Source organism: Lasiosphaeria miniovina (assembly GCF_030549165.1).
Source record: "Lasiosphaeria miniovina strain SMH2392-1A chromosome Unknown B0T26scaffold_6, whole genome shotgun sequence".
In the NCBI taxonomy this organism is placed as follows: Eukaryota; Fungi; Ascomycota; class Sordariomycetes; order Sordariales; family Lasiosphaeriaceae; genus Lasiosphaeria; species Lasiosphaeria miniovina.
Window position 1 is genome coordinate 2,477,754 of NW_026848225.1, and position 26,785 is coordinate 2,504,538.

General features: G+C 55.1%; 9 protein-coding genes across 9 annotated transcripts; 5 read left to right on the forward strand and 4 right to left on the reverse strand.

Moving 5' to 3' along the window:
• Window positions 1-1,237: 1,237 nt before the first annotated feature.
• On the forward strand, window positions 1,238-4,360 carry B0T26DRAFT_743079 (uncharacterized protein; the record flags this gene model as incomplete). The annotated part of the gene is made up of 4 exons (XM_060444207.1): window positions 1,238-1,345; window positions 1,541-2,366; window positions 3,153-3,495; window positions 3,568-4,360. The coding sequence occupies 4 exons, from the start codon at window positions 1,238-1,240 to the stop codon at window positions 4,358-4,360; spliced, it is 2,070 nt and encodes a 689-aa protein (XP_060293015.1).
• Window positions 4,361-6,252: 1,892 nt separating this feature from the next.
• Window positions 6,253-8,740, forward strand: B0T26DRAFT_419011 (glycoside hydrolase family 47 protein). Its single transcript, XM_060434901.1, has 5 exons — window positions 6,253-6,667; window positions 6,754-6,926; window positions 7,034-7,624; window positions 7,760-8,250; window positions 8,323-8,740. The coding sequence occupies exons 1-5, from the start codon at window positions 6,429-6,431 to the stop codon at window positions 8,434-8,436; spliced, it is 1,608 nt and encodes a 535-aa protein (XP_060293016.1). The 5' UTR covers window positions 6,253-6,428; the 3' UTR covers window positions 8,437-8,740.
• Window positions 8,741-9,433: 693 nt separating this feature from the next.
• Window positions 9,434-11,796, reverse strand: B0T26DRAFT_419035 (glycoside hydrolase superfamily). The gene is made up of 2 exons (XM_060434902.1): window positions 11,030-11,796; window positions 9,434-10,964 (listed from the first exon to the last, which is right to left on the reverse strand). The coding sequence occupies exons 1-2, from the start codon at window positions 11,658-11,660 to the stop codon at window positions 9,499-9,501; spliced, it is 2,097 nt and encodes a 698-aa protein (XP_060293017.1). The 5' UTR covers window positions 11,661-11,796; the 3' UTR covers window positions 9,434-9,498.
• An 88-nt stretch (window positions 11,797-11,884) lies between these two features.
• B0T26DRAFT_874727 (2-oxoisovalerate dehydrogenase beta subunit) lies at window positions 11,885-15,876 on the forward strand. Its single transcript, XM_060448040.1, has 5 exons — window positions 11,885-13,571; window positions 14,500-14,705; window positions 14,762-14,814; window positions 14,880-15,017; window positions 15,086-15,876. Exons 1-5 carry the CDS (start codon window positions 12,359-12,361, stop codon window positions 15,432-15,434), a joined length of 1,959 nt encoding a protein of 652 aa, XP_060293018.1. The 5' UTR covers window positions 11,885-12,358; the 3' UTR covers window positions 15,435-15,876.
• A 502-nt stretch (window positions 15,877-16,378) lies between these two features.
• Window positions 16,379-16,953, forward strand: B0T26DRAFT_615653 (putative cytochrome b5; the record flags this gene model as incomplete). Its single annotated transcript, XM_060435977.1, has 3 exons — window positions 16,379-16,494; window positions 16,603-16,729; window positions 16,801-16,953. Coding segments are annotated over 3 exons (396 nt in total), but the record flags the coding sequence as incomplete, so codon positions are not given.
• Window positions 16,954-17,725: 772 nt separating this feature from the next.
• On the forward strand, window positions 17,726-19,414 carry B0T26DRAFT_419147 (uncharacterized protein). Its single transcript, XM_060434903.1, has 2 exons — window positions 17,726-17,846; window positions 17,914-19,414. Exon 2 carries the CDS (start codon window positions 18,195-18,197, stop codon window positions 19,104-19,106), a length of 912 nt encoding a protein of 303 aa, XP_060293020.1. The 5' UTR covers window positions 17,726-17,846; window positions 17,914-18,194; the 3' UTR covers window positions 19,107-19,414.
• Window positions 19,415-20,083: 669 nt separating this feature from the next.
• B0T26DRAFT_419390 (DSBA-like thioredoxin domain-containing protein) lies at window positions 20,084-22,117 on the reverse strand. Its single transcript, XM_060434904.1, has 4 exons — window positions 21,934-22,117; window positions 21,555-21,821; window positions 21,068-21,252; window positions 20,084-20,290 (listed from the first exon to the last, which is right to left on the reverse strand). Exons 2-4 carry the CDS (start codon window positions 21,727-21,729, stop codon window positions 20,213-20,215), a joined length of 438 nt encoding a protein of 145 aa, XP_060293021.1. The 5' UTR covers window positions 21,730-21,821; window positions 21,934-22,117; the 3' UTR covers window positions 20,084-20,212.
• Window positions 22,118-22,293: 176 nt separating this feature from the next.
• B0T26DRAFT_419580 (uncharacterized protein) lies at window positions 22,294-23,288 on the reverse strand. Its single transcript, XM_060434905.1, has one exon. The coding sequence runs from the start codon at window positions 22,962-22,964 to the stop codon at window positions 22,467-22,469; it is 498 nt and encodes a 165-aa protein (XP_060293022.1). The 5' UTR covers window positions 22,965-23,288; the 3' UTR covers window positions 22,294-22,466.
• Window positions 23,289-25,013: 1,725 nt separating this feature from the next.
• On the reverse strand, window positions 25,014-26,454 carry B0T26DRAFT_652868 (uncharacterized protein; the record flags this gene model as incomplete). The annotated part of the gene is made up of 3 exons (XM_060438406.1): window positions 25,014-25,796; window positions 25,848-25,987; window positions 26,037-26,454. 3 exons carry the CDS (start codon window positions 26,452-26,454, stop codon window positions 25,014-25,016), a joined length of 1,341 nt encoding a protein of 446 aa, XP_060293023.1.
• Between the last annotated feature and the right edge of the window lie 331 nt (window positions 26,455-26,785).

Consider the following 26,785-nt stretch of genomic DNA (forward strand, 5'->3'; position numbering starts at 1 on the left):
CGACCCTTCTTACTCGGAAGGAGCTTCAAATTTCACTTATCATCTGGACAACAAAAATTTCAACCGGCAGATCAGCATCAGGTTGTCCAGCAATGTCCTGCACGCGGACCCAGAGCCTTAACCGGCATCAATTGGGTGGATGAGCACTTCCTCCGACGGTTCAACCACGCCAGCAACCTCTCCCCGCCTTCTTGGCACTGCAGTGATCTAAAAGCAGCCGAGTTCACCTCTTCGACCCCGAGAACACTCGTCTTGAAACGGCACGTTGGTACAGAGACGGAAAGAACAGTGTTGCCACTGGCCACTTTGATTCGTCCGTCTCTCGCGCGTCTTGAGTCGTGCAGAACCCCAGACAATGCTGCATCCCGTTCTCGAGGCCCGAGAGCCACGCGACGGGAGGTCTAGATGCTTAATACCGAGAGAGGAAATTCCGTTAAGATGCATCAACTTCTCTGCAGGTGTGGCAGCTTGTTCATCGGGAGCCATCCTCGCGGAACCGGCTGATCCGCGCATTCCGCTTTTTGTCCAAGAACCTCAAAAATATGCTCCAAAAGAGTAGGTGGAGAAAACTATCAGATGGGCACAAGCGTCTAGTTAGGTTCTTTATCATCACGTTGCGAGGTCAGTTGGGTTGTGTGGTGTGGTCATGGCTAGCCAAACTAGCACGAATTCAAGATTCCCAACCTCCTTATTCTCTGTTTTCACCTGAAAGCTATTCCACGCGTACCCCGCATCCGCTCCAACGGCGACTCCAATGTCGTCTTTTGGAGCTTTGCTTGTCGCTGACAGAAGGGCTATTGGTGCCAGCGCCGACGTCGAAGTGTGGTCGGCGCCATCCCAAGCGGGCATAGCCTCCCGCGACGAGCAGCAGGTTCGCTACGCACAAGCTTGCTTTGACGGAACAAAACATGCAGGGAACTGCCTGCAGGAATACATCTGGCCCAGCCTTGCGTTCAGACCCTGTTTTTAAGGTGGAGAAGCCGTCATGTTTCCCCATGAATCGTACTTGGACTCGAACGGCGCATGGCGGTTGTGGCATGGGCTGGGCTGGCTCCTGGGGAACTCGTCGTCATATCTCTCAAACCCTCCCGCTCCCCTGGGTTATAAGCCGTAGACGAGCCTTTGCTTTCACCCGCCCTACCCGTCGAGACACCAAAACATTTTCTTCCACAATATATTGTTCCTTCTCCCGCGTGCTTCCACCCCCATCGCCTAAATTAGCGTTTCTAGATAAACAATGGAACGAAGCAAGGCACGCCCATTGGCCGACCCCCAGCCGGTTCAGGCACCCGTTCACAAGTTGAGGCGGAAGCTCCAGAAAATTCCCACAAGGCAGCGAAACAACGTGGGAAAGCGGCCCGGTCAAGTCACAGGCAATGAGGCATCATCCAACGGCAATAAATCCGACACTGCAAATAAGCAGTCAGCACCGGCATTGCCGTGTCTATCGCTGCCTTCCCCTGACCTCAGCGATTCTAAATGGGCCGAGTTTTTTCGGGGAAGTGGATGCCTCCACGGACAAGACTCCTCTCCCTCACAGTCCAGCGAGCATCTCATAAGCCCAGTCGGCACAGTCCCTGAACTCTCTCATCTTGCAACACACGATGCGCAACCGCGATCCTCTCTCAGCAGTTCCGACTCTCCAATGTCTCCAGCTTCCGCTACTTCAGCGACAATGAGGCGGCGCGCTAAAACGCCCATCTACTGGATCGGACAGCTTGAGAACAGTCAGAAACCTGGCAATACCCTCTCTAAGACGCCCAGTCTGGAGCTTATTGCGGAGCAGTACAGAGCGCTGGTGGACTCGCCTAGTTCTAATTCCATATATTTCGAATCATACTTGGAGCCACAGCCCTCTCCCAGCGGCGATGATGGCCACTCCGTGGAACAGCACACCCCTACAGATGCAGCAGAGGAATCCCAAGGACGCGGCCCTGGCCGACGAGACGGGCTCGTAGGCGGCTCGCCCACATCAGACGACAGCACTCTAGTCTCATTCGAAGAGGAAACCGTTTATTTCAAGCCTGTCTCCTTCTCACCAGAGCCGACTTCACCATATCTCGAGAACCCGCTTCAGAGCCCTTCGCCAACGCCTGACAGCTTGAGCCTGCAAATATGCCTAGACCTTCTTACTCGTGACTTATCATCGGCGCTCGCGAAGCGACCTGTACGGACTTCTCCAGAGACATCGGCGTTACAGGTGTGGGTTATGATTGAGGCGTACGAGAAGCTACGCGACGAGCTCTCGCAGGCGAGTCTGGGGAATGAGGAGCTGAGGCCACTGCAGACGGTGTTTGACATGTGGCTACGCGCATTGTATTCGGTGCACGACCGCTTGGCTGGGGATGGGAGATCGAGTGATGAGAGTGATTACGAAGCGGAGCTTGGGGCCGAGGATCTGGATTAGTGAGAGGGTTATGCGTGCTATGATACCTACTGTTATTTAGGGCGTTCGGGTCGGGTTCTATGACGGTATATGCCTAGCGTTCGGGTTGTTTTGTCACGCAATTTTTTTTTGTTATCCGGAGGCTGGAATATCATATCATTGTCTGTTTTCGTTTTCAAGTCACCCTGTTCGGCACCCGTATTCATGAAACTATTTCCCTCGGAAGGTTTATATGGATTCATCATTCCGCCCTTGTTTTTAGGACGGAGCACGTATGACGACACGATCGGAGGGTCAGCCCCGCCCACCCTTGTGCGAATCTTGCCTAGCATGCGAGGGGTGGTACCCAGGTAAGTACGGATACCTAGGGTAAGGATAGAGGAAAAAAATATAGAACGCCTTAGGAGTTTCACAATCGTAACTATAATTTTGAAATACATAGTTTTATTAAATAAAGTTTCGAACAACTTAGAATGGGTTCTCTCTACAGAACGATTCACTCAAGCGGCGTTGGATGCGAGCGGTACATACATTACAGTTCCCCACAATTTGCTCCTTATCAGTTCCAGGCCTCGGTGGAGTATTTCGTTATATATACAGTGGCGCTTCTTGCCCCCTGCGCCATCATCAACGTTAACTCCTTTGTCACCTAACCTCGCGCAATCGGAGGAGGGAAGCGCGTCGCAATCCCTTTTGTTTCTTCTTTGAGGGTGATTGCATCCATACGGTCTGAGAAGGATCAAAATGGACGACGACTTCGGCGCAGATGATGATTTCCTAGCTGCGCTGGCGGCTACCGAGTCAACGCGAGGCCCCGGGCAGGGCTCGGCTCAGAAGATACAGCAACCCACGCCACAGAGAGTCGAGAGGAACACGCCCCAGAGACTCGACCGGGCGCCCCCATCCAACCTCTCGGCTGCCTCGGGCTCCAAGATTGTGCAGCCGACCCCGCAGGCTCTGCCGTCTCGGTCTTCGGGCTCGTCTATCTTGGTGTCGCCGAGGCAGAAAGGAAACCCTGTGCTGGCTAACTTGAAGTCGATGCCGTGGGAATACAGCGACATCGTTGCAGACTATGGCCTGGGCCTGACCACGTGTGCGCTGTTTCTGAGGTGAGTTTCTTCGGTACAGAGATTTGAGGCGGGCGCGGAAGAATAACGCCTGCTTCGTCCCTGGGGCAACAGTCTCAAGTACCACCGCCTTCACCCCGAGTACATTTACACGCGCATCCGCAATCTCCAGGGGAAGTACAACCTTCGCATCCTGCTTACTATGGTGGATATCCCCAACCATGAGGACTCGCTACGGGAGCTATCTAAGACCTCGATCGTTAATAACGTGACCGTCATCCTGTGCTGGTCTGCCGTCGAAGCCGCCCGCTATCTCGAGCTGTACAAGTCCTACGAGCACGCCAATTTCTCGGCCATCCGGGGCCAGCAAGCCACCGGCTATGCCGAGAAGCTAGTTGAGTTTGTCACGGTGCCGCGGAGCATCAACAAGGCAGATGCCGTTGCTCTTGTCAGCTCGTTTGGCAGTCTCAGGCACGCCATCAATGCCGATCCCGAGCAGGTTTCCGTCATCAGCGGCTGGGGAGAGAGGAAGGTCAAGAATTGGTGCAAAGTGGTAGAGGAGCCCTTCCGGGTCAAAAAGGCGGCGAAGCGCCGCGTCGGGGAAGACCCTACGTCTTCTTCCGTCCCTCGACCAAGGGGCGCCGTGCTAGACGCGGCGGTCCCGATCGGAAGTGTCTCCCGGCGAGACAAGGCACCAACACCTGCTTCCCAGAACACGCGAGCTGCCGGCGGGCAACTCCCGGGACAAGATAAAACTACACAAAGTTTCGAGGCTGACGAGGAAGCTTTGATAGCCGAGGCCGACCCGGAACTTAATCAGACCCAAACGGCCCCAGCTCTTCGAGGCGACGATCGGCTCAGCGACGGTATAGCTGCAGCATTAGCGAGACTGAGAAGGGAGGGCTAGAACTGCAACTCACGAGGCTACATCTGGCAAACTGTTTTGTTTTTGGCGGTGCTCGTCTCTCCATCGCAGCTCGCTGGAAGTAGCCTGGAATTGGTCATGAGTCTATTCTCGCTTGAACGCCGCAGTGCTCCTGCAGGGTCGCCAAATGGAACACGAAGATATTACATTTGTCTTTGGACGACATCGTATCGGTCGGTCGCCTTGCCCGAGGCGCACACAGGATTCAGAACCAAGTCCATATCAACTATGCAGCAAATGGCCAACACATTGTGTTTCATTAGATGCTGTCTTGGGCTATCCTGAGCTGCTCCGGGCTGCACCGTGTCGCACCTGGCCGCACGTGGAATGCGGGAGCCAAGAAAGAAGGTGTCATTGGGCCTCGATCGGTCTTGTTGACCTGCTTGCTCCGTTGCGCATTGGCCTCGGCAGACTGCCGGATGGCTGTGGGACAGGCGCACGGCACATGGGCGGAAGGGGGTACAGACATACCGGGTCCGCTCCCGTGGTGTTCTCGGCCTCTTGGGGATTCCTATCCACTTGTGGCGCCCCCCCCCCCCCCGACGAGGGCTTGGGGTAGAAGTGGAAAGCCAGGACATCTTCCAGATGCCAATATCCGGATTGCACCCGCGCAATTAGTCATTGGGATTCCTACGGCCCGAAAGGGGGGCATTGACTTTATCCTTTTTTTTCTTTAATTTCCCACTAACATCCGTATACCTGGGTCCACCCTTCCTAACTACATCAGCAGCTCGTGTGACTGCAGTATGTAGCTGTATGCTGTATGCTGTTGTCACTGTTTCGCAAACTCGGTGCCCGTCCCCCCACAGGCGGACGTCCTGCCGGACTGGGAGTGTTGTTTAATTCACAGTTAATGCACCACTTACTAGATTATTTCGGCCACCTGCACAAACAGCCACGAGGTCGGGTCAGGTTCTCTGCAATTTCTAGCCTAGAAATAATTGCTGATGAACTAGTAACCTTTTCCCCAGAGTTACCCGTGCCGTCCGCGGAATAAGATAAGGCGCTGGCATTCCCGGAGAGTTTTGGCTGCACCAATACCCACCATCTAAGACACGCCTATTTTCAGCCAGCTATTTCCCTTGTCAACAAGTTCCAGACTCGCTCCTTAACCGCGGGGCAAGGTTTTCTCATTTCCTGGCTTAAGTTCTAGGGAGTTGAGCAATAAACCAACTTTGTCATTGCCGATGGACTGACTTGCGTGGTGTAACTATGAAAAGTTGCCAAAGGTCAGAAGACATTCTGCATTGCTACCATTGAGCGTGTGAGCCAAGGTTCGCTGCTCAAGTGTTCCATTCAATCTCTCAGGGCGGCAACACAAGCTCCTACTTGTTTAGGCAGGTATCAGGGGAACTGCCCAATCATATCGTGGTTCTATGCGGTTGAGCCTCGCTCGCCTCGCTACGTTTCTACAGACTTGCGGAGAGAATTGGAAGGGGATCGGCACTGATGAGCAGCGAGCCACAGAGGCAGGCTTGCCGAGCCCGAGCGGATCTAGCCAAGCATCTTCCCACGCAGCCACGGCCGATCCTCGAAAATGGGCGTGTTTCGCTGTCGTGATTGTGCTGTGCTGTTGCTGTTGCTGTTCTGAGCCGCCGAGGCGTCTGTCCTAGCCTCTCTATAGCCCGCCTTAGTCTATCTGCAAGCTGGCATGCCGTGGCGCTTATTCCCGGAGTCGCAATGAGGGAGGTAGGTAGGTACTGTTCCGTGCAAAACCAATGCGTCGTCCCGACGAGCACATGGCGGCATTCAGATGACATGTTGATTCCGTCCCGCAGGCGGCTTTCTTCAAGTGCTCAGACGCCTTAATATGTCTTTACCGGGAATCCACCCCTTCCCTGTCTCGTGCAAAAAAGTATAAACATCTTCATCTCCGTCCTCCCTTTTTTTTTCCTTTGGTCTTTTGCCGTTTGGCCCTCTTGTCGCTCCTCGGTGGGAAATCGTTTTCATTGTTTCCTGTTCAAGCATCTACATGACATTTTGTCATCTTGTATGGTATTGTTGTTGTTCCCTCCCCTCGGCCCCTGACTGCGCCCACATAGTTTAAATCATGCATCTCAGAACCGCCTCGGCCCTGGTATCCCTTCTCCTCGTCGGACTCGCGCACCAAGTGGTAGCAAACCCCCTTCCCCCGAATGACGAGGCCTCACTTCGCCGCCGGTATACTGCACAAAAATACAGGGCGGACACCGTCAAGAAGGCATTTCAGACTGCCTGGAATGGATACTACAAATATGCCTTCCCCCACGACTCCCTGAGGCCGGCCACCAATACGTACTCGGATGACAGGTGTGTTTTCTTTTTCAGTCAGTTATGAAACTGCGGTGCCGCCGGCCAGGTAACTGACATGCGCTACATGGCTCGCCGCGGTCCAGAAACGGATGGGGTGCAAGCGCGGTAGATGCCTTCAGCACGGCGCTGGTCATGAAGAACTGGGGCGTCGTCAACCAGATCCTCGACTACGTGCCCACCATCAACTTCAGCAACACGTCGACCGAGATCTCGCTGTTCGAGACCACCATCCGTTACCTAGGCGGGATGCTGTCCGGTAAAGAACTAGACTATCCCGTCCTCGCGACGCCCGCATCATGGCTTATGGCGGGCGGCGGCAGGGGCTCTCTGCTAATAACTTGTTCTGTCTACTCTCTGATACAGCCTATGACCTGATGACGGGCCCGCTCTGGAACCACGCGGGCAACGACACGACCAACGTGACGGCCGTGTTGGTCCAGGCGCAGCGGCTGGCCGACAACCTCAAAGTGGCCTTTGACACGCCGAGCGGCGTTCCTGACAACATGCTCAAGTTCGGCCCCCCGCGCAAGGTCGGCCAGGCCACAAACGGCATCGCCACCATCGGCACGCTGGTGCTCGAGTGGACTCGCCTCAGCGACCTGACGGGCAACCCCGAGTACGGACGGCTGGCCCAGAAGGCCGAGTCGTACCTGCTGCACCCGCGCCCGGCGCTCGGCGAGCCCTTCCCCGGGCTGCTCGGCACCAACGTCAATATCACAACGGGCCTATTCGTCGACAGCAGCGGCGGCTGGGGCGGCGGCGACGACAGCTTCTACGAGTACCTCATCAAGATGTACCTGTACGACCCCTTGCGCTTCCGCGAGTACGGCGAGCGCTGGGTCAAGGCCGTCGACTCGTCCATCCAGTATCTGACGTCGCACCCGACGTCGCGCCCGGACCTTACCTTTCTCGCCATGTGGAACAACAGGACGCTGCAGTTTGTGTCGGAGCACCGTAAGTTTGCTCTTTTCTTATTATTCTTGTCTGTCCTATCTTCAGGCCGGTTGTGAACCCGTGGTCGTGGTAACAGTCACACCGTCTCGTGGATGCGATATCTAACTCTTGACTCTCTGCAACCAAACAAAACAGTGGCCTGCTTCAACGGCGGCAACTTCATCCTCGGCGGGCTGACGCTCGACGAGCCGATATACGTGCGGTTCGGGCTGGACCTGGTGGACTCGTGCCACGAGACGTACGTGAAGACGGCGACGGGGATCGGGCCCGAGGTGTTCTCGTGGCAGGACAGCCGGACGCCGCTCAACGCGACCAACAACCCGGGGCCGCCGGCCGCGCAGGCCGGCTTCTACAACACGTCGGGGTTCTGGATCAGCAACGGCAACTACGTGCTGCGCCCCGAGGTCCTCGAGAGCATCTACTACGCCTACCGCGCCACGGGCGACAAGAAGTACCAGGAGTGGGCCTGGGCGTCGTTCCAGGCCATCAACGCCACCTGCCGCATCGGCAGCGGCTACTCCAGCGTTAACGACGTCAACGCCCCCGGCGGCGGCGGCTTCTCCAATTTCCAGGAGAGCTTCTGGTTCGCCGAGGTGCTCAAGTATTCGTACCTCATATTTGCCGAAGTGAGTTTCCCTCCCCCTGTCTCTGTGCTGTGTATATCACGAACAGCATTAACCCGTTCATCTCCCTCACAGGACGCTCCTTGGCAGGTGCAGGCAGACCACACCAACCAGTTCGTCTACAACACGGAATGCCACCCCATCCGGATAGCGTCTGGGCATGAGAATGTAGCATACGGGAGCACATGATTGACGGCCGCTTGTTGATGTTGATGTTGATGTTGATGTTGTTGTTGTTGTTGTTGTTGTGCATCTACCTTTTTATATGATAGACACATGAGAAAAGGCCACTTACAGAATGCCCGAATGAATGGGCCAGATATCAGGACGTGAGTAAGTAATAGTGACTAAATAGCTGGATACTTTACGAGTGTGTGGCATTGGAAACGGAGTCTTTGTGTCTTTCTTCGGGTCCGAGGTTAATATACATACATATCTACTCATTACCACCAGGATGGTGCAGAGGAAGACCAAACCGCGTGAGATGGCGATGAGACATAACATAGCATTGTATGCTTCATACAACATCAAGTTACCAGGCTTTTCCTTGCCAACGAGGATATTTATTGGTTTAAACAACGAGCGAGTTTCATTCTATATACACACGCGCACGCCATGACAGGCGCCACAACCTTTATCGCCATCGCCGTCGTTTTCGTAGTCGTCGTTATATAACCAAAACTCTCTCTCTCTCTCACACACACACACACACATATATATATATGTATATATGTATACATTTCCAACCCGTTATTACAAATCCCTCGGTGCCACTTTTGCAAGGCCGAATCTATAGTCAACCAAGACCACCACCCTCCCACCTACATCCATGATGACCAACGCTGTGTGCCTATGCTTGCCTGCCTACCTATATATACGTATGCCCGGGTAGATCTGATGCCGTCGCTAGAAAACCAGCAAAAAATAAACACAAACATAAAACACCGTTCCCCTGAGCCATGCGTGGGAAAAAAAATAAAAGGGTAAAGATCATGCTGAGCTTGTGCGTTACCAAGACAAAAACCGGCCCTTCCAGAAGAAAACAACAACAAACCTACACGCCCTCCGACATGCCCGAGAAACTCGGGATGGCAGACGAGCAGTCGAAGCTCCGCTGGTAGGCCTTGGCGGGGAGGACGCCGGCGGCGAGGCCCTTTTTGTAGCTCCATTGGGGGCTAAACAAATAACCCAGTCAGTGAATTTGAACAGTGTCGGTTAGAGGGGAAATGGAGAAAGAAAGAAAAACAAAACTCACGCAGACTCGGTGTCCCACACCCAGTAGAACCAGCCCCAGCTCTTCTCGAAGCTGGACATCTGGGCCTCGGCGAACATGAGCAGGAACTGCTTGTACGTGTCGGACCACTGCGAGGGGTCGGCATTGGCGGCGTTGCAGTCGCAGCGGCTGTCCTTGAGGGGGCAGTAGGGAGAGGTGAGGGTGCCGAGGGTGCCGGTCCAGCGGTTGCCCCAGCCGACGTTGGTCAGGTGCTGGGCGCAGTCCGAGTCGGCCTGGGACCACTCGGCGACAAGGGTGGGGCCGTAGCCGGTGGCGCGGTCCATGCTGGCGCTCGACTGCTGGGACCAGTTGTCGCAGGCGAACTGGACCTTTTGCGAGTGGTTGAAGACGATGAGGTCCGTGTTGAAGATGACGTACTGGTGCACGTCGAGGGCAGCGCCCTGGCTGGTGCTCAGGTCGGTCAGCTCGCCCTGCCAGTTCTCGAGGCCGCGGAAGCCGTCGCCGAACACGACGACGGCCGAGTCGGGCAGCCCGTTCTTGCGCACCAGCGCGTACGCCGTCTCGGTCCACTGCAGCACGCCCGAAACCGACAGGAAGGTCATCTTGGGCTCGTTGGCTAGGCCGTAGTGGCTGATCATGTTGCGGTAGCGCGGCTGGGCGAAGAACTTGGACAGGCGGTCGTGTACGTCGAGCGACCGCTGCTCGTTGGTGTCGCCGTCGGTGCCGTTGAGCCAGCCGATGGGGCCTAGACGCCCGCTGTGGTTCCAGCCGTTCTGGCTGCCGGGCAGCGCGTGCAGGTCGAGGTTGACGCGCAGGCCGTACTTGCGGCACCACTCGATGGCCCGCAGCAGGTAGCGCCACGACGTGCGGAACACGTAGGGGTCGCCGTCGTACGTCTGCACCGCCCAGTACGAGAAGGGGATGCGCACGTGGTCGAGCCCAGCCGCGGCGATGTCGCGGAACGTGTCCTCGGTCACAAACGTGGCGTAGTGCTTCTCGAGCGTGCTCTCGCACTTCGACCCCAGGTACTTGCACAGCGTGTACTCGTCGACGATGCCCATGCGCAGGTCGTAGTTGAATAGCGACGGCGTGATGAAGGGCTCCAGCGACAGCCACCCGCCGACGTTGACCCCCCGCGCCGGCCGCTTCGAGTAGTCGCCCCAGGGCTGGTTCAGCGCCGGCGCGTGCTCGTTGGCCGCCGCCGAGTCATCCCAAGTTGAGTAAAGCCCCATGACGGGCAGGTTGCCAACCGTGTCGTTGGTGTAAGTGAGGTTGAAGCTGGTGGTGTCCTGCCAGACAAACGGGTTCAGCCATGACGGCGCCCCTGCCGGCACGCTGCTCGGCGACAAGCCGCTCAACCCCGACGTGTTGGGCCCGCTGCTGTCATCGCTGCTGCCGCCGCCCGAGTTATTTTTGCTGACTACGACGGCTACTACTATGATGATGATGAGGAGGATGACGACCCCGATTCCAACAAGGATCCCTAATCTGCTGTCAGCAAGCGTCACCGGCGACCAGCTAGCACGGTCCTAGTTTATTGTGACTTACATATTTTCTTCCGCTTGTTTCTTGGCAGCTTCCGGCCGTGGTCCTCGTATATCGCATCCTTCTCGACGCTGCTGTCGTAGCTGCTTTCTAGAGCGCCCCCTCTCAGCCCGCGTGCTTCCCCCCTGCCCTCTTCGAGTATCGCCCCGCTGACAACACGGCGACTGCTGCGCTTCTTGTCGCGAGGCTTCTGGACCGCCGTTTCATATGGAATCTGGGGGTCGCCGAGATCGCGGTAGCCGTCCCTCGCGGCTTGTTTTCTTGGGTTTGTCGTCGCCTGGCGAGCGTCTTCCTTGGCTAGAGCCCGTTTCTCTCTCTGCTTTCGTAACTCCTTCTCTCTGGCCCGTGTGCGCTCGCGCTCGCGCTTTCTCTCCTTTTCCCTCTCCTCTTCTCGTTCTCGTTCTCGTTCTCGTTCTCGCTCTCGATCTCGACGGAGCTGTTGTATTGGGATATTCCTCGCATTTTCCTGGTTAAGCAGCGCCAATGCCGCCGAGGACAAGCCCTGCGATGTGGTTCCTGCCGACCTACTTTCGGTTGATGTTGGGGGTTCGTCTCTTGAGCTGGGCCGCCTTTTTTTGTGCTTGTTTTTAGCTGGCGGTTTCCGGCGTCGCTGGCCCGGTTCTCGCGGAGCCATGGGCGGCGACGTCAATATCTTCGATCTGCTGGGAATGCAATATCGGTATGGGAGTCGTCACCATAGCCGGCCCGGAATGTGTCTTGGTTTTTTATTGCCTAATAAGGCGACGTCATTCGGGGAGGTCGGTTGACAGTCCTGCCTCGCTATTTTCTGATTTGCCCATTGCACCTACCAAGAAAGTAAAGAGGCGCGATAGTTGACTGGACAACCGCAATTATCCACTAACGTCTGATTCCCCAACCGCTCTCCAGCGCTGTGGGACTACGTCACCCCTCCATCCCAGCAAACTTTCCAGCCACGAATGCGCCCAACCAAGTTGGGGCTAGAATTTTCTCCTATTTGGATTTCCAATCCTTGCCGACATACCTGAAAGATCGAGCTCATCTTTTCTGGCTTTGGCTCCTTTGCACGACGAAAAACATGGGTGTTATTGACTTTCATCGCAACTGGCGGGTGCCCTGCCTCAACCAAGCTCAGGCCTTGGCAGGGCGGGGGGAATAGAAAGCGGGGCCCCGCGCCGTCCCATTCAGGTGTCTCCATCGTTCCTTGAAACCCACAAAGCCGTCGCAAGCCGGCCCCAACAGTAGTCTCGCCCCGTTCCTACACCTCTTTCTTCTACGACCTCTGCTTCTCGCCTTTGGGATGCAGAACCTGTCTATGCGAGCGTCAAGGCAAGACCCTATTCCAGACTTAAAATGAAAGGCCCGGCAATTCGGCCAAACGCCCAATTGCTATGCTCGAGTCCGCGTGTAAGAGCCCAGGTGCGCCATTCCCATCGACTACCCCGGGCTGCTACCGCGATCGTGCCGGCCTCGCCCTTAAACCGACGGTACTCGACACATCCTCCCCAGGCGAAGCTGAACCTACCGACCGACTATGCAAAGACGCCCCTGTTGGCGCACACATCACAGGCCGCTCTGAGCAGCCCTGAGCTTCCCCCCCACGTTCGCAATGGCACCACGAAGCGAATGAACCTTTTCCAGGCCGTCAACGACGCCCTGTCGTTGGCCCTAGCCGAAGACGAGTCAGTCATGATATTCGGCGAGGATATCGCCTTCGGAGGCGTCTTCCGCTGTACCAGCAAACTGGCCGAGACATATGGAGGCGACCGCGTCTTCAACACCCCCTTAACCGAACAAGGCATCGTGGGATTTGCCATCGGTGTTGCCGCCGAAGGGATGCGGCCTGTCGCCGAAATCCAGTTCGCCGACTACGTATATCCCGCCTTTGACCAGTTGGTGAATGAGGCCGCCAAGTTCCGCTACCGTGATGGCGCCTGTGGGCGTAGCGTTGGCGGCTTGACAGTGAGAATGCCGTGTGGTGGTGTCGGCCACGGTGGGTTATACCATTCGCAGTCCCCCGAGAGCCTGTTCACACACATTCCGGGGCTTCGAGTGATAATGCCCAGGTCGCCCCTCCAGGCAAAGGGGCTACTGCTGGCGGCAATTCAGAGCAACGACCCCTGCATCTTCATGGAGCCCAAGATCCTGTATCGCGCGGCGGTCGAGCAGGTCCCGACTGCGTCTTACACGCTCCCCCTGTCCAAGGCCGAAGTTCTCAAGGAAGGAACCGATGTCACAATCATATCCTATGGCCAGCCCCTGTACAAGTGCATGGCAGCCATCAGTCATGCCGAAAAGGTCATGGGCGTCTCAGTCGAGCTCATAGACCTCCGAACCATCTACCCATGGGACAAGGAATGTGTGCTCAAGAGCGTCCGCAAGACTGGGCGGTGCATTGTCGTCCACGAATCCATGGTCAATGCTGGCGTTGGCGCTGAGGTTGCCGCCGCGATTCAAGAGGATACTGAGACCTTCCTTCGATTGGAAGCGCCTGTAGCTCGCGTCGCGGGATGGAGCATCCACATGCCTCTCCTGTTCGAGGCTTTCAATACTCCTGATGTAGCGAGTAAGTGTCCTAGCCCGTGGTACGACACATCTCCAGCTAACGTGAGTAGGGATATATGACAATATAAAAAGGGTCGTAGAGTACTAAGGGTTCAGCGGGTCGAGTTTGAGCAAAGAGAAGCAATACGTGGCAATGGAGCAAAGGCGTTTGGATAGGGAATCGGCGTCAATTATTTCGAGCTTATGCATTCCAAAGCGTGCTCCGCCCTCTATTTCGCCGTTGTTTTGTTTAGGTCGCCCTGTTGTTCGTTCACGAAGCTCGCAATACGGAACACACGATAGGGGTACTGATGCCACCGATATCGCGCGGCCCGACAGGAAAGCAGAAGGAAAGAAAGAAAGAACGATATTAGAATATAGCGGTACAAAAATGCCATCCTGCCCATCTGGAAAAGGTTTTAAACTTTCAACGGCCTCCACTTTTCAGTTCCCAGTCGTGTGCGGAGTGTGTCGGTGATCGGCTACTTTTAGACTCTGGCAGGCTGCCAGGCACAACCGTTATGGCGGGTTATGGCGGCTAGCTTGGTGGTCCGTGTTCGCCCAGGTTGAGAATCCGATTCCCCCACCTTCGGTTTGAGTGATGCCCCGCATCCTTGTTTCACCAAAACTGCCCAAGCAAGCACGCGGCCGCACGTTTGCGACCAGCCCCATTCTCAACCTGCTGCTGAACAGCAAACGAAGAACATTTCTTTCAGATAACTCCGACCAGTCGACTTGGCCATGTCGTCAAATAAGGCAATCGTCTCGTCATTTGTCGAGGGAGCCCCCCCTGGAGAGGTAAGCGCCATGATACAAGCCCACGAACAGGCGTCGTCATACGGGTCATACTGACAGAGCTCTAGCTAGCAGACGTTGTCGCAGGCATGACTCTTTTGCTACCCACTCGCACTAGAGAATGACCATAATCTAACTCTATGCTTTCCCCTTAGATATCAAGGCTCTTACGATTTCGACCCCGAGCCTTCTAAGCGAGCTGGGCCCGGCCTTTCAGAAGTACAACGAGGAGCAGTTCGCAACGGTCAAACTGCCTGGGGGTAGCCAGCCGGTCATTGTCAGCTCCCACAGCTCGCTGGGCGGCGAACGCTACTTCGACGTCGAGAGCTCTTCGAGCTTTGCATTCGACCATGCTACGCAGGTGAACAGCAGTCGCCCTCCGACCGTGGGGAAACAAAGTACTGACTAGCAGTATAGAAAGCCAGCTCGGTTCAGAGCTATGTGCTAGAAGGCGCGCAGGCAGACTTGGTGTAAGCAAGCCAAATGCCCCCCATACGTGACGAGACAGCGCGGCTAACTCTGGCCGGTTCACTAGGAAATCAACGCTTAAGGGCCTGTCCACCTATGTCAAAGAGCACTTTCAAAATGCCACCTACGGCGTCTACCCGATAGAGAACGACTCCAAGATCGCGATTATCATAGTTGCGAACAAGTACAGCCCAAACAACTTCTGGTATGGCCCCCTCCGCGGACCAGAGCATACGTATTTGGGGTCTAGGTTGTCGACTAACCTTGTTGCAGGAACGGACGGTGGCGGTCACTATACATCTTTAACCCTGCGTCTGGTGCTCTTGAGGGCTCCATCAAGGTCGACGTGCACTACTACGAGGACGGCAACGTTCGCTTACTCACAAACAAGCCTGTGAATTCGTCTGTGTCGTCCGGGTCTGGCGCTAGTATTGCGAAGGAGATCTCGGGGAGTGAAAAGAAGTACCAGGAAGAGCTCAATCGTAGCTTTACAAGTCTCAGTGAAGGGGCTTTCAAGGGGCTTAGAAGACAATTGCCAGTGACGAGACAGAAAATCGAGTGGGACAAAGTCTCTAGCTACCGGCTGGGGCAAGATATCGGTGGCGGAGCTTCGAGGAGATAGTCAGGCGGGAAAAGTCGAGTCAGTTGGGAATCATAGTGGCCAATGAGGTGGATTCGTGATACCGAAATGAGATTTTGAAAGGCAGAAACGACCCAAAAACAAACGCAAATACAAGCAACGGGAGAATGGATTCCAACAAGTGCCTTTGATCTGTGAGCGTACTTTAGTTACTAGTACTACATATTGGAACAGGAAATGCTGGCATGAAGCACCTCTCGGCACTCGCACTCCGAAACGGGAAATGAGACGCCGAATCGATGGCCGTCGGACAACGGGTTATGGAGGTGGCATGGCGGGGAATAAAGCTAGCCCCGGAGTCAAAGTGTGCCTCAGGTTGCCGCCGCACCGGGACAGGAGACGGATATCGGTACCCAGCCAAATCTGCTAGCTAGGTGACCGCTGTATTGAATACCCATCTGGGTGGCAGACAACTGACAGTGGGTGCGGACCCCTTTATGTCGAGCGTGAAAATCATCCAAGGGTAACCCCCGGGATTAACAGGTCCCAGATCGGCCCATTTGCCATTGGACGAATCAAGGTGAGTTTTACTTGCTTCGGGCAGGCGCTCATTGGCCCGTGCTTGTCCGGGGTGGTGGAAATGGATACTCGGGGTTCGCCAGAGATAGTTAACTCCAAAAGCTGCCATGCTGTCTTATCCGCGATTGTTGAGATCTATCTCAATAACGGTCTTTGACCTTTTTTCCCCCTTCCTCTTTTTTTTTTTCGTATCCCCCTTTCCAACGACACGGACAAGCCCTCACATTAATCCCCCGCCCAATCCATACTTGTAAGTTCCAAACTCCGATTCCAGACACACAGCACCGTCGCGACGCATTCCCCGTGTAGCACGAGCCAGACCTAGCACTGCGGTACCTTGCTAACAGCAGCTGGTCCAGCACCATCAAAAAAAAAAAAGAAGCCCTCGCGACCAGACCTTGAACAAGATGGCCACCAAGGAGCTTACCTTCCAGGACGTTGCCGAGCACAACACCAAGAAGGACCTTTACATTGTGGTTCACGATGTCATTTACGATGCCACCAAGTTTGTGGATGAGCATCCGTAAGTAACTGCCGTCTCTTCCGCCCGCCGATGGGTCTTATCCACGTTTTCCCCGCATCGGCACTCGGGACAGACTAGTTAGCTAACCCGCAACTCGGCGACACACAGCGGCGGCGAAGAGGTTCTCCTAGATGTTGCCGGTCAGGATGCTACTGAGGCGTTCGAAGATGTTGGTCACAGTGACGAGGCCCGCGAGACACTGGAGCAGCTCAAGGTCGGCACTCTGAAGCGCAATGTACGTAAAACAGGACTGGACTCCATCCCTTTACAACAGCAAAGAGCGACCATACTGACCAATTTCTTTAGCCTGGCGACCCGAAGCCCAAGTCCGCCACTACCGGCGCCGTGGCTGCCGCTGGCCAAACCCAGAGTGCCGGTGCCGGTGTCGGCTTGTATGCGGTAGTTGCTATCGGCGGTCTGCTTGCGTTCGGCGCCTACCAGTACCTGCAGCAACAGCAGGCGGCGCAGAACGCCTAAGGGATTAGGCAGAGAGAAAGACACAATCTATAATGATGGCTTTGGCGCATTTCACACTTTCTATCCCGTGGTAGACGAGGAGGGAGAGGGCGGCGCTTGTCTTTTTGGGCCAGCACGCACACATTCAACCCGCACACAAACACACACTCACAACGGAAGCTCGGGGCCTACGCCGCTTGCAAAGCCCCAGGCCTTCTCAAACATCGGTCCCTCTCGGTAAAATGTTGAGATGCGACGACCTGCTTATTTGAGGCTCTGGCGTTTTGAGGAAAGGCAAACAAAGCACTGCTCTCACCTTCTCACGCATACTTCCCGTCAAGTGGCCCAGCCTTTCTCTCCAGGTGTTGTGCATGTGCCGGAGATTTGGTTCATTTTCTAGCGAGGCGATGTCGAATACCGATCTCTTTCGTGCCTGGTTGGCTAAGAATCTTACAAGGAGGACGGCGATATTTTGGTAGGCATTGGAATTAGTGAGTGGGTTATAGAATCTTGTAATTTCCCGGTCAATCGATTTGCTTGAAGTCTCTTCTTTGATCCATTCAGGATTGGCTTTATCCTAGTTCCGCAGCGCGCCAGCCAACGACCCCGAGTAGCCACAATACTTAGTACCCGAGGAAACGGAATGCCTGGACTGTCACCTTTGAGTGTTTGTTTCCAGTTTCTTTGACGGTTCCAAGCTCGCTACTGTGGGGCTTTTGAATGACTGTAGAAGAGGCTCGAAACAGCGCAATGCTTGTCGCAACACGCAATCAAATAGTGCAATGTCACTTACGGGTGATTGAAGCAACAAATTCTGATAATTCTAGACTTTTCTTCACACTCTCTTTGCTTGGGAGCTCTTGAAACTAGGTTACAAGGTCTATTTCGGCTAATTGGTGGGTTGTTGCGCTGCGCTCACATGGTTGGCCCGTTTTCGACCATTCGGCTAATCCTCCAGGCCAGGAAGTTAAAGTTAGCCTTGCCTTGACTGTTTCTCGCACAAACCAAGCGGCCAAACGTCTCTCCAACAACGGAGGTCGTCGCTCCCTCACCTCTCGACGTCATCTCATCGGCCACCGCCACGTCGCCGCCGGCTCGACATCATTCGCAGAAACCTGCATTTCTGTGAAGAGGGCGGCATCTCTCGCGATCACGAGCCACGAACAGAGGCGCGGTCGCAGAGAAGCAAAACTCGAGACACCGACTGAGAGGAATCTCACAAGCGCAGCCAGCAGCCGGCAGCCATGGCGAGCGCACTCGAGCGGCAGCAGGCCGCCTTTGCCGGCAGCATGTCTGCCGCTGCCTCCAAGATTGGCGGCACCAAGCGCGCTCTCGCACCGCCGTCCCCCTCGCCCTCGATTGGCTCGACGACGTCGGCGGCCGCCGTCGCAAACCCCCGCAAGGAACGCGACACCCCGGGCGCTTCGGCCAGCGGCCACCCCATCGTCTACTCGCAGCCCATCAACACAGGAACGGGCGACAGCGACATCGCGCAGATGGCCTATGCCGTCTCATGGCTGCGCACCAAAGAGGAGCCGCAGGGCTATGCGGATGTGCTGGGATACCTGTCGGGCACCAACCGCCCCGAGAGCGAGCAGGAGTTCTTTGTCGAGCAGATGCGCCGGCACCCGCAGATACAGTGGATTCCCGATCCCAACCTCAGCGAGCAGACGTGGCGCACGGGCACCTACCTGCACCGGCCGACGATCCCCAACGTGCGCACCAAAACGCAGCTTCTAGCCTACCTTCAGAAGAAGACGGACTCTAGCGGCGTCAGCGTCAAGGATCTCAAGGACGGCTGGCCCGACTGTGAGGCGGCCATCAGCGACCTCGAGGCCGTCCACAAGCTGCTGGTGGTGCGCGCCAAGAAGGACAACGTCGCCCGCATGGTCTGGCTCGACGATTCAAGCCTTTTCCACGACATTGACCCGGAACTGAAAGTCATGTGGTCCCGCGTCGAGGTGCCCGCCGTCGACACTATTGTCCAGCGCCTCTTGACGGCCCAGCAAAAGCCGGCCTCGGAAGACCCGCGGCTCAAGCTGATGCAGGCCCCAAAGGTCGAGAAGAAGAAGAAGCGTGCCCAGCGCCGCACGGGCAAGTCGACAAACACCCACATGGAGCATCTCCTCAAGGACTATAGCTACATGAAGCGGTGACGGCATGCTCACGCAGAATATGCACCAAGTCGGTCAGGTCAGCACATATGTGCTTGTATCTTTTCATTGCATCTTTTTTGCTCACATTGTTAGTACAAGTTGTCTATTCTTCACAGATCATGGCATTGGGTCGGCGTTTTCCCGGCGGGTCACCAGAGCATTTCAAGGGGAAGGTGAATTTATTTTCCGTCTTGGGGCCAACCGGTTAGGTAGGCAGGGAGGGCAGGCAGGTAACGAGGCTCTTTTCTCTCCCTTCTCTCCTCTTTTGCTTTTTTTCATACCTCGCGCATGAAGCGGAGATGGCTTTTACAGGAGCGAATATGACTTTTACAGGAGCGAAGATAGGAAAAAAATCAATCGTCAGGTGCCTGACATTTTCTTCTCGGAGGGGGTGAAGAAAGAAGCGGGTACACGGTCTTGGATTTGGCGTTTTTTTAATGATTCTGGCTTTTTTCGTCTTCTAAGCACCCCAACCTAGATTGCCAGACGAGAAATAAATAAATAAAAGAAGAAAAAAAAGTAAGTATACTTATTCGCCTTTTGAGCCGAGCCGGCAGAACGTCTCGGGCACGAGGAGGAATAAATGTCTATAAGATGAGCTGGTAACATAGCTTCCTAGTAGGGAACAAAAATGAAAATACATGTCGCCGCCAGTTCCATGATAAGCAGACTGACAGTTACAAACGCCAGAAGGCTAGCCAGTCTTGCGGAATCACCAATGAATATCTCTGGGAGTATCTTCTCACTGTGTTTCCTCAACCAACTTGCAAGCCTCGCGATTGATACGTACGTACACTCATAACACAGATACGTACATGAAAAAGAGATAAAGTCGCTCGCAGACGACATCCCCGTACATGGAATAGTACGCCAGCAACTCCCCCCTTCCCCTGGTCAGCACCGGCTTTCTTTTCCCTGTTCCAAAAAGAAGACAGAAAGAAGAAGAAACCCTCCATTGTTCCTGATTTAGCAGCCTACTATTTTTTGCTGGGTATAACCGCACCGCCTTTTATTCCTTTCGAGCCTCCTTCCCCGACGGGACAGTGGAAAGTAACATGGTTTGTTTCCAAGGGGGAAGAAAAAAAAGAGAACAACCTTGTTTGTTCTCAGTCTTGCTCCATCTTGCAGCTGTTCCGCATGATCGTGGCAATCGATAACCTCCTGTCTCTCCTTTTCTCACCCGTCTGCGGCCGCTGTTGCCGCCGCCGCCGCTCCTCTTCGTTGCCCCCGTCCCTTCTCTCCTGCTTCACCGCCACCGGCTCGTCCTCGTCGATTACTCGCCCTCCGAGACTAACGCCGGCCAGATCTTTCAGCGCCAGCATTCGGCTCTGTGCTTGTTGCTGATTTTGTTGCTGTTGCTGCTGCTGCCCGAGAAGAATCTTCTCAAACAGGCCCAGAAACACATCTGGCCCCTGCATGCCGCCGATGCGGTACCGGCCCTGGACGATGTAGCTCGGCACGGCCGAGATGCCGACGTCGTGGGCGCGGGCCGCCTCGGCGTCGACGGTCGCGCCGATCCGCGTGGCCGACGTTGTCTCTGCGGCGGCAGCTGCTGCTGCATCGCCGTCAAACCACGCGCGCGCGGCCGCCTCGGACGGCCCGAGAACTCCCGTCTCCACGGCCACGTGCGACAGGAACCCCCGGTCGGACGCGTCGAAGCCCTCTTGGAAGGAGCCGCTAAAGATGGCTTCTATGACGGCGTCTAACTTGCTGTTTTTGTTGGTAAGCGGGCGAGTTGGTGTTGTTGCTGGCTGGTTCTTGGGCAGGTGTGTGTCGGCGTCATGGCCGTCCATGTCCACATCCTCGTCCTGGTCGTATTCTGTCTGCGGAGACATGGAGACTGTGGACGCCGAGGATATTGTTGATTCGGCGTAGGAGGAAGATGTTGCCGAGGCCGGTCCAGTCTGTGCGGGGGGTGGTGGTGGGGACTGTGATGTTGAGAGCAGAGAGGTGGCGGCGGCGGCGGCGGCAGCGGCATCCTGCTCTGCCGCAAGAAGAATCAACTTGTGCGAATCGCGCGAGTTGCCCGTCAGGCCCTCCCACCGGAAATTTATGCCGTACTCAGCACCTGTGGCCGCGATGCGTTCAAAAATGGGGCCCGCGCGTGGGCCGAGAACGGCCGAGATGCTGGACCCTTTTGGGTATGCTAGTGGTTCGGTCAGAAGGAGCAATATCGAATTGGAGTGCCAGAGAATTGTGTGAAAAAAGGAAAGAAAAGGATAGCTTGATCTCTGGCTTTGCAGACCGCATTGCACTTCCTCTTTTACTTTGTCTAGCACTATGCTGACGAGTGACACAAAGCCCGGTGGACGATGAGAAGTCGCAAACCCCTCATCGCGATATGTGAGCTTGAATGGGGGAAGCGAGAGAGAACAAGTCCAAGTATGCACACCTTTCACCAGAGTCGAAGAACAACCAAAAAAAAAGGTGGCAACGGAAACAACGTACAAGAGGCCTTAGCAGTTGGGTGGAGGATATACGGCCTCCATACCAAGTCAAAGTCGACGCCGGGATGGCGGGCGCGGAAGGTGGCAATGGCGCTGTCGAGGCTCTTCTTCCCGAGATAGCACCATGGACAAACCGTGTCTGAGTGGATATCGACCTTGATGCTAAGCCTTGCCATGGTTTTTTGTGTCTCGTTCCCTCAACCTCGATTCCGAGTTCCTCGTTTCCTTGAGGGGTATTAGAGGTGCGAGTGTGTGGAATCAATCAGCCCTTTTGAGTAGTCAGTCAATACCTCTTCAGTAGCTCAAGGCATGTACCTTAGTAGACGATTGTTGGTCCGTCATACTCGAGCTGACGGCCTGCTTATGGTGTTGTTACTTACCTTGGAATGGGTGTGTACGATATTTCTTATATACTTCTTATTTCTTACACATGCCAAGTGAGAAATATATGAACGGATTCGGAGAGCGTATTCCTCAAATCCGGCCTCGTTCGTCTTGGCACCGGATGCTTGGCGCTGTATCCGTAGTGCCTCGCTGACCCCTGTATCTCCGTCCTGTCCCGTGAGACCTTTCTGCCCGGCCGGCTGGCAGACAGGCAGGCAGGCAGGCAGGCAGGCAGACGAGGGAAGAGGGAGCAGCTTGCTTGGTGCCTGCTGCTTCCCTCTTCTCGTCAGCTTATTAACTGCCGCGGACAGGTGGCAAGTGCAACGGCGAACCGTCTTAGCGACTACCTGAGCGTAGTCCGCTATTAGTAAGCACGTTGTTCGTTCTTTCTCTGGACTAGATTGGATAGATCGGCTTACACAAGTTTTTTCTCCAAGCCTTCTAGAACCCAAGAGACTGGGATGAAGAGAGGTGCACGCGCCTCCAGTGCCGCGTTCAAATGGCGTGTGTGCGTGCGTGTGTGCGAGTTTTAGGCAAGATGAAACCACAGAGCAAAAGTGCCTACGAGAAGGATGGCAAGGCAGGCAAATAAATAAAACGGAGACTTCGGAGACCAAAGGGAGCGAGTTGCGGAGTTAATGGAGCTGCCCTCGGCAGAGAAAGTCAACGAAGGAAGGCGTTGGTTGATAGTACCGGCCGTGGATCGAACGTCGCGTCGATGGTCGATAGTCGATACCCGGAGCTGATCCCGCCTTGGGGATGGGTCACGCAATCTGCCCAGCCAAAAAAAAGAAGACGGGAGACGAGGTAGGACAAGGACAAGCAGGCCAAGCCAAAAGCTGCCAAGGTCTCCTACAACACACCTCATATATATATAATGTGCCTGCCCACCTCCCGACAAGACCGCAGTCCGAGTCTTGAAGCTACCTATGTATATATACGACGCAAGCCCCTTCCCATGGCGAACCAACCGCCCCAGTCCAGCCCAAAGGGAACGAGGGGTCGGAAAACCAAGAAATGGCGACATGGGTGGGTGGTGGTCTTGCGCCCCGGGCCGCAGGCACAGTCCCCCCACCTGCCTTACATGTACGAGCTACTCCACCAAACTGAGTTTTTGTAGCAGTACGCAGCCTGCGGCGAGGCCCGAAAATACGCACTGCAAAAGAATTGAAAGCCAGAAAAGGCCGCCAGAGCCCGGATAAGAAATGGAAAAAGATTACTGATCCGCCGCCCCCTCCTTGCTGGTGATCACAAAATCACAAAATCAGGACCCCCCCCCATTTTAATTCCCAAAGGAATGTCTCCAGTCCACCCAAGTTCTAACCGTTCTCAATTTCCAACGGCAGTATGGCACCGAAAAAGAAGAAAAAAAGTCGTTTGCCATCTCCGAGGTTCTCCCTTTTGCCCTCGGCTTTAACTAAGCGGCGGCAGCCACAAACGCCGGGCTGTGACTCCTGCAACTCCTTTCACCGAAAATTTACTGATAATAAATACTAATATGGATTACTTTCCATCTATGCCATCCATCACAGCCCGTCGTCGCCATACTTCCCGAGGAAATCCCTACCCGCCCGCCAATAAACACCTACCTACCTACCTGAGTGCCGAGGTAGTCTGCAATGGGGGTGCTGAGAAAAAACGAGTCACCCGAAGAAAGCCCTCTCACCTAGAAGCAAATGGGTAAATCAGTAAATAAAATAAAGATTACCTATCTACCTAACCTAGGTACCAAGCCAATAAAAATAAATCGCGACTTCAACTCCAGATGCCCCCGCCAAGAGCACGAGATGGGACCTCACCAGGGTCGTCCATGTCGAAAGTCGGTGGCATATCGCACCTTCTGTCCCACCATGTTACACACGTCCCCGCTCAGCGTCACCGAGTCGGTTGACTCTTGAGCTTCGACATTGTGTAACAACCCGAGACTACTCGACAGACGATAAACACAGCAATCTACACAGTAATTCTGACTACCCTAAGGCTGAGAAAGAGCCTTCTTCTCTCTAGGGTCTGAAAACGGGCTCATGAGCCGACGCCGACAAGCAGGTACAGCCTAAGGAGGACTACAGAACATCCCGCGCAGCCGCCCAACACGCACTAATCCTGCCTGACCATGTAGAGATCGAGCGAGAGACTAGAGTGCCAAGAAAAAAAGTCTTTGTAATCACATATTCACGGTTTCTCGGATAGAAGTTAAATTATGGAATAAGTCGTCATGTTCTTTTTTGTTCCTGTCTTCTGTCGCACCCCGGGCAGAGGGTTTACATGTTTGCCGTCTAAGACCCACCCAAGCCTTCTGATGTACGAAAAATAAATACTCGTCGTCAGGCCTGTATTTTGGCTGGGACCCCCCCTGCCCGGGCCTGGCGCATGCCAAGCCCTGGTAGGTCACGTGTAGATTAGATAAGTAGGGCGGTGAGCAGTACTGCCGCAGGTTCTTCCTTAGGAAGGCCGGGCGCAACGCGCCCACCACACTATAATTCATCAACCTTTCTTCAACATACGCCTACCATACTAAATATGCATTGAATATGCCCTGAACTGCCATATTTCTGCATCACCTTCCCAACCACCAGCGTCGTGTTTTGTTTTGTCTGCCGAACAAGCCCCCCGAATTCCGCATAGTAAATAATAAAGGAATAAAGTCCCAAACACCTAGCCTGCCATTAAGGCTACCCTTCCATACAGTCATACTATCACTACAGAGCGTCCCCGTGACCGGGGAACAGCCAGTCGCCAGTCTAAGGAGAGGGAATGGGGTAATTCGTTGAGAGCTCGTCATTGGTCGCGTGCCAAGACAAGAAGGGGAAGACAAAAAAATAAAACCGGAAAGTGGCAGATGCGCCTAGCTCGTCTCCGCTGGGATCATTAATCGAACAAGTCCAGGTTCGGGCCCGAGCATTTCTATTATAAAACAACCAAAAACCCCCCAAAAAAGCCGAACCGCAGGGGGTGGCCACTCATCATCGTCAACACGCTAGTTCCCGGAAGGGGGGCCCTTTCCGGCTCGAATATTGCCCAGAAGCGGCGGCCACAGGCAAGTCTCTGTGCGATGTGTTTCAGTCGCAGTTTTTTATTACTGAGCTGCCCAGAGCTCACCCGGTCGTGGCTTTACGTCGTATTGTGTAGCTCCAGGCTCCGTGCTCCCCTGTCGTCGGCCTGCAGCAGCGCTGTTGTAGAACAGGTTACCTAAAGGGGCACCGTTAGGATATCCTGCTTCGGGGTCCGGATATACATATCCGTTGCCGCCAAGACTGTGGGTTGGAGATCCTCCGGGACCAGGTGACGCCCATCCAACGCTTCCAAGGTGAGGGCTTCCGGCTGCACTGCCTGGACCTTGTTGGTGTTCAATATTGGGCTCTAGTGTTGCGGGAGGGGGGCCGTATCCGCTGGGATGAGATGTCGGCCGCATCCCGGTGTTGTATCCCGACGATGTCGTCGATGCGGGACTACCAACGTGGACATCCCCGCGAAGATGAGGTGGCAAAGAGTTGTTACTCAAAGAGTTGTTGCTCAAATACTGCATGTTATTCATCCCGGCCAATTCTGTGCTTGGGGACATGGACATGGTCCGTTGCGCAGGAGATGGGGTAGAGAGTGGCGATCCGTGATTGGACGCCTGTTCACTCTCCGACCGCGGCTTAGATCTGGCGGCGGCAGCAGCGATTGCGCCTCGTGCCAAAGCCTCTTCCGTCGCGCGCGCGGCTTCCTCAATAGTGCCAGTGTGGTGGTTCTGGTGCCTTGTGAGGGTAGTTCGACGTGTGAAGGTTTTTTGGCAATCGGCAAAAGGGCATTTGTACGGCCGCTTGCCCGAGTGGATCCGACGGTGCCGTGCGAGAGAGCTGCTGTCGCTGAAAGGCTACACTGGAGTTAACAGTAGCTCTAGCCATTCGCTGAACGTTGCGCATACCTTGCCGCAGCGCTCACACTGGTGGGGCTTCTCGCCCGTGTGAACGCGCTGATGTACCGTAAGGGCGGACCGTTGAATGAACTGCTTGCCGCACCCAGGATAATCACAGACATGTGGCCGGACGCCGCTGTGGATGCGTTCTATACCATTGTTAGCTGAGTCTCGCAGAACGGCGAGACGGCCGCGTACCATGACGAGCAAGATCACTTCTCCTTGCAAAGCCTTTGCCGCAAGTACTACAGGGGTAAGCCTTCAGAGGTGGCTGAGAGGCATCGACGGGTTTGTAGCCTCCTGGAGACATTCCGTGCATCAAGTTCGGGGGAAGACTGGGATGGATCAATGAAGTCGGACCCATGTTGGCATTGGGAACGGGCGGTAATGAGGTTCCCATGGCGGAAGGTGAAGGGTAGGACGCGTTCATGGGGCCCGAGTATCTGGAGTGTTCGGAGCCGTGGGGCGAATTTGGCCGATCCATCACGAGCTGCGGATGGTTTTGGCCAGGATGCTGTTGGTCGGGTGTTATGCCCTGTGCGGTGCCCGCGATTCCCCTGTTGTTAAGCATGCTGCCGATGCCCATAGCACCAGCTGACGATGGTGACTGCGACATAATGGTGCGCTATCTCGCGCTTGCAGTGTATCCCTGGGTGCTTCCAGCAAGGTGCCAGGTGCCAGAAATGCTGCTATATACTGCTGCTAACCGGGAAATGTCAGCAGCACGGACAGCAGCGGATTGAGCGGTGAGGAAGCAAGTCGAAACGGCCCAACAAGACTACGCTCAAAGAACCAGGCAAATGATCGTGGTGAGTGCAAGCCACAGTTCAGTCCAGCTCTACTCCACAGGCCTACCTAGGTAGGAACCACACGTGCAGTGTAGTCCAGATCGGAAGCTTGGGCCTGAGCTTGGGCCTTCGCGATGTGACGGGGCGAGGTTAAAAGAA

What these genes read in the sequence shown, in the direction of transcription:
- B0T26DRAFT_419011 (XM_060434901.1), top strand. Translation starts at nt 6,429, where the DNA reads ATGCATCTCAGAACCGCCTCGGCCCTGGTATCCCTTCTCCTCGTCGGA. An exon ending in CCTAGGCGGGATGCTGTCCG is followed by an intron (nt 6,927 to 7,033) that starts GTAAAGAACTAG and finishes TCTCTGATACAG; the next exon opens with CCTATGACCTGATGACGGGC. An exon ending in GCAGTTTGTGTCGGAGCACC is followed by an intron (nt 7,625 to 7,759) that starts GTAAGTTTGCTC and finishes CAAACAAAACAG; the next exon opens with TGGCCTGCTTCAACGGCGGC.
- B0T26DRAFT_419035 (XM_060434902.1), bottom strand. Translation starts at nt 11,660, where the DNA reads ATGGCTCCGCGAGAACCGGGCCAGCGACGCCGGAAACCGCCAGCTAAA. An exon ending in AAACAAGCGGAAGAAAATAT is followed by an intron (nt 10,965 to 11,029) that starts GTAAGTCACAAT and finishes ACAGCAGATTAG; the next exon opens with GGATCCTTGTTGGAATCGGG.
- B0T26DRAFT_874727 (XM_060448040.1), top strand. Translation starts at nt 12,359, where the DNA reads ATGAAAGGCCCGGCAATTCGGCCAAACGCCCAATTGCTATGCTCGAGT. An exon ending in GGCGCGCAGGCAGACTTGGT is followed by an intron (nt 14,815 to 14,879) that starts GTAAGCAAGCCA and finishes CCGGTTCACTAG; the next exon opens with GAAATCAACGCTTAAGGGCC. An exon ending in TACAGCCCAAACAACTTCTG is followed by an intron (nt 15,018 to 15,085) that starts GTATGGCCCCCT and finishes ACCTTGTTGCAG; the next exon opens with GAACGGACGGTGGCGGTCAC.
- B0T26DRAFT_419147 (XM_060434903.1), top strand. Translation starts at nt 18,195, where the DNA reads ATGGCGAGCGCACTCGAGCGGCAGCAGGCCGCCTTTGCCGGCAGCATG.
- B0T26DRAFT_419390 (XM_060434904.1), bottom strand. Translation starts at nt 21,729, where the DNA reads ATGGCAAGGCTTAGCATCAAGGTCGATATCCACTCAGACACGGTTTGT. An exon ending in CCCAACTGCTAAGGCCTCTT is followed by an intron (nt 21,253 to 21,554) that starts GTACGTTGTTTC and finishes CCGAACCACTAG; the next exon opens with CATACCCAAAAGGGTCCAGC. An exon ending in AGGATGCCGCTGCCGCCGCC is followed by an intron (nt 20,291 to 21,067) that starts GCCGCCGCCACC and finishes CAGCGGCCGCAG; the next exon opens with ACGGGTGAGAAAAGGAGAGA.
- B0T26DRAFT_419580 (XM_060434905.1), bottom strand. Translation starts at nt 22,964, where the DNA reads ATGTCGCCATTTCTTGGTTTTCCGACCCCTCGTTCCCTTTGGGCTGGA.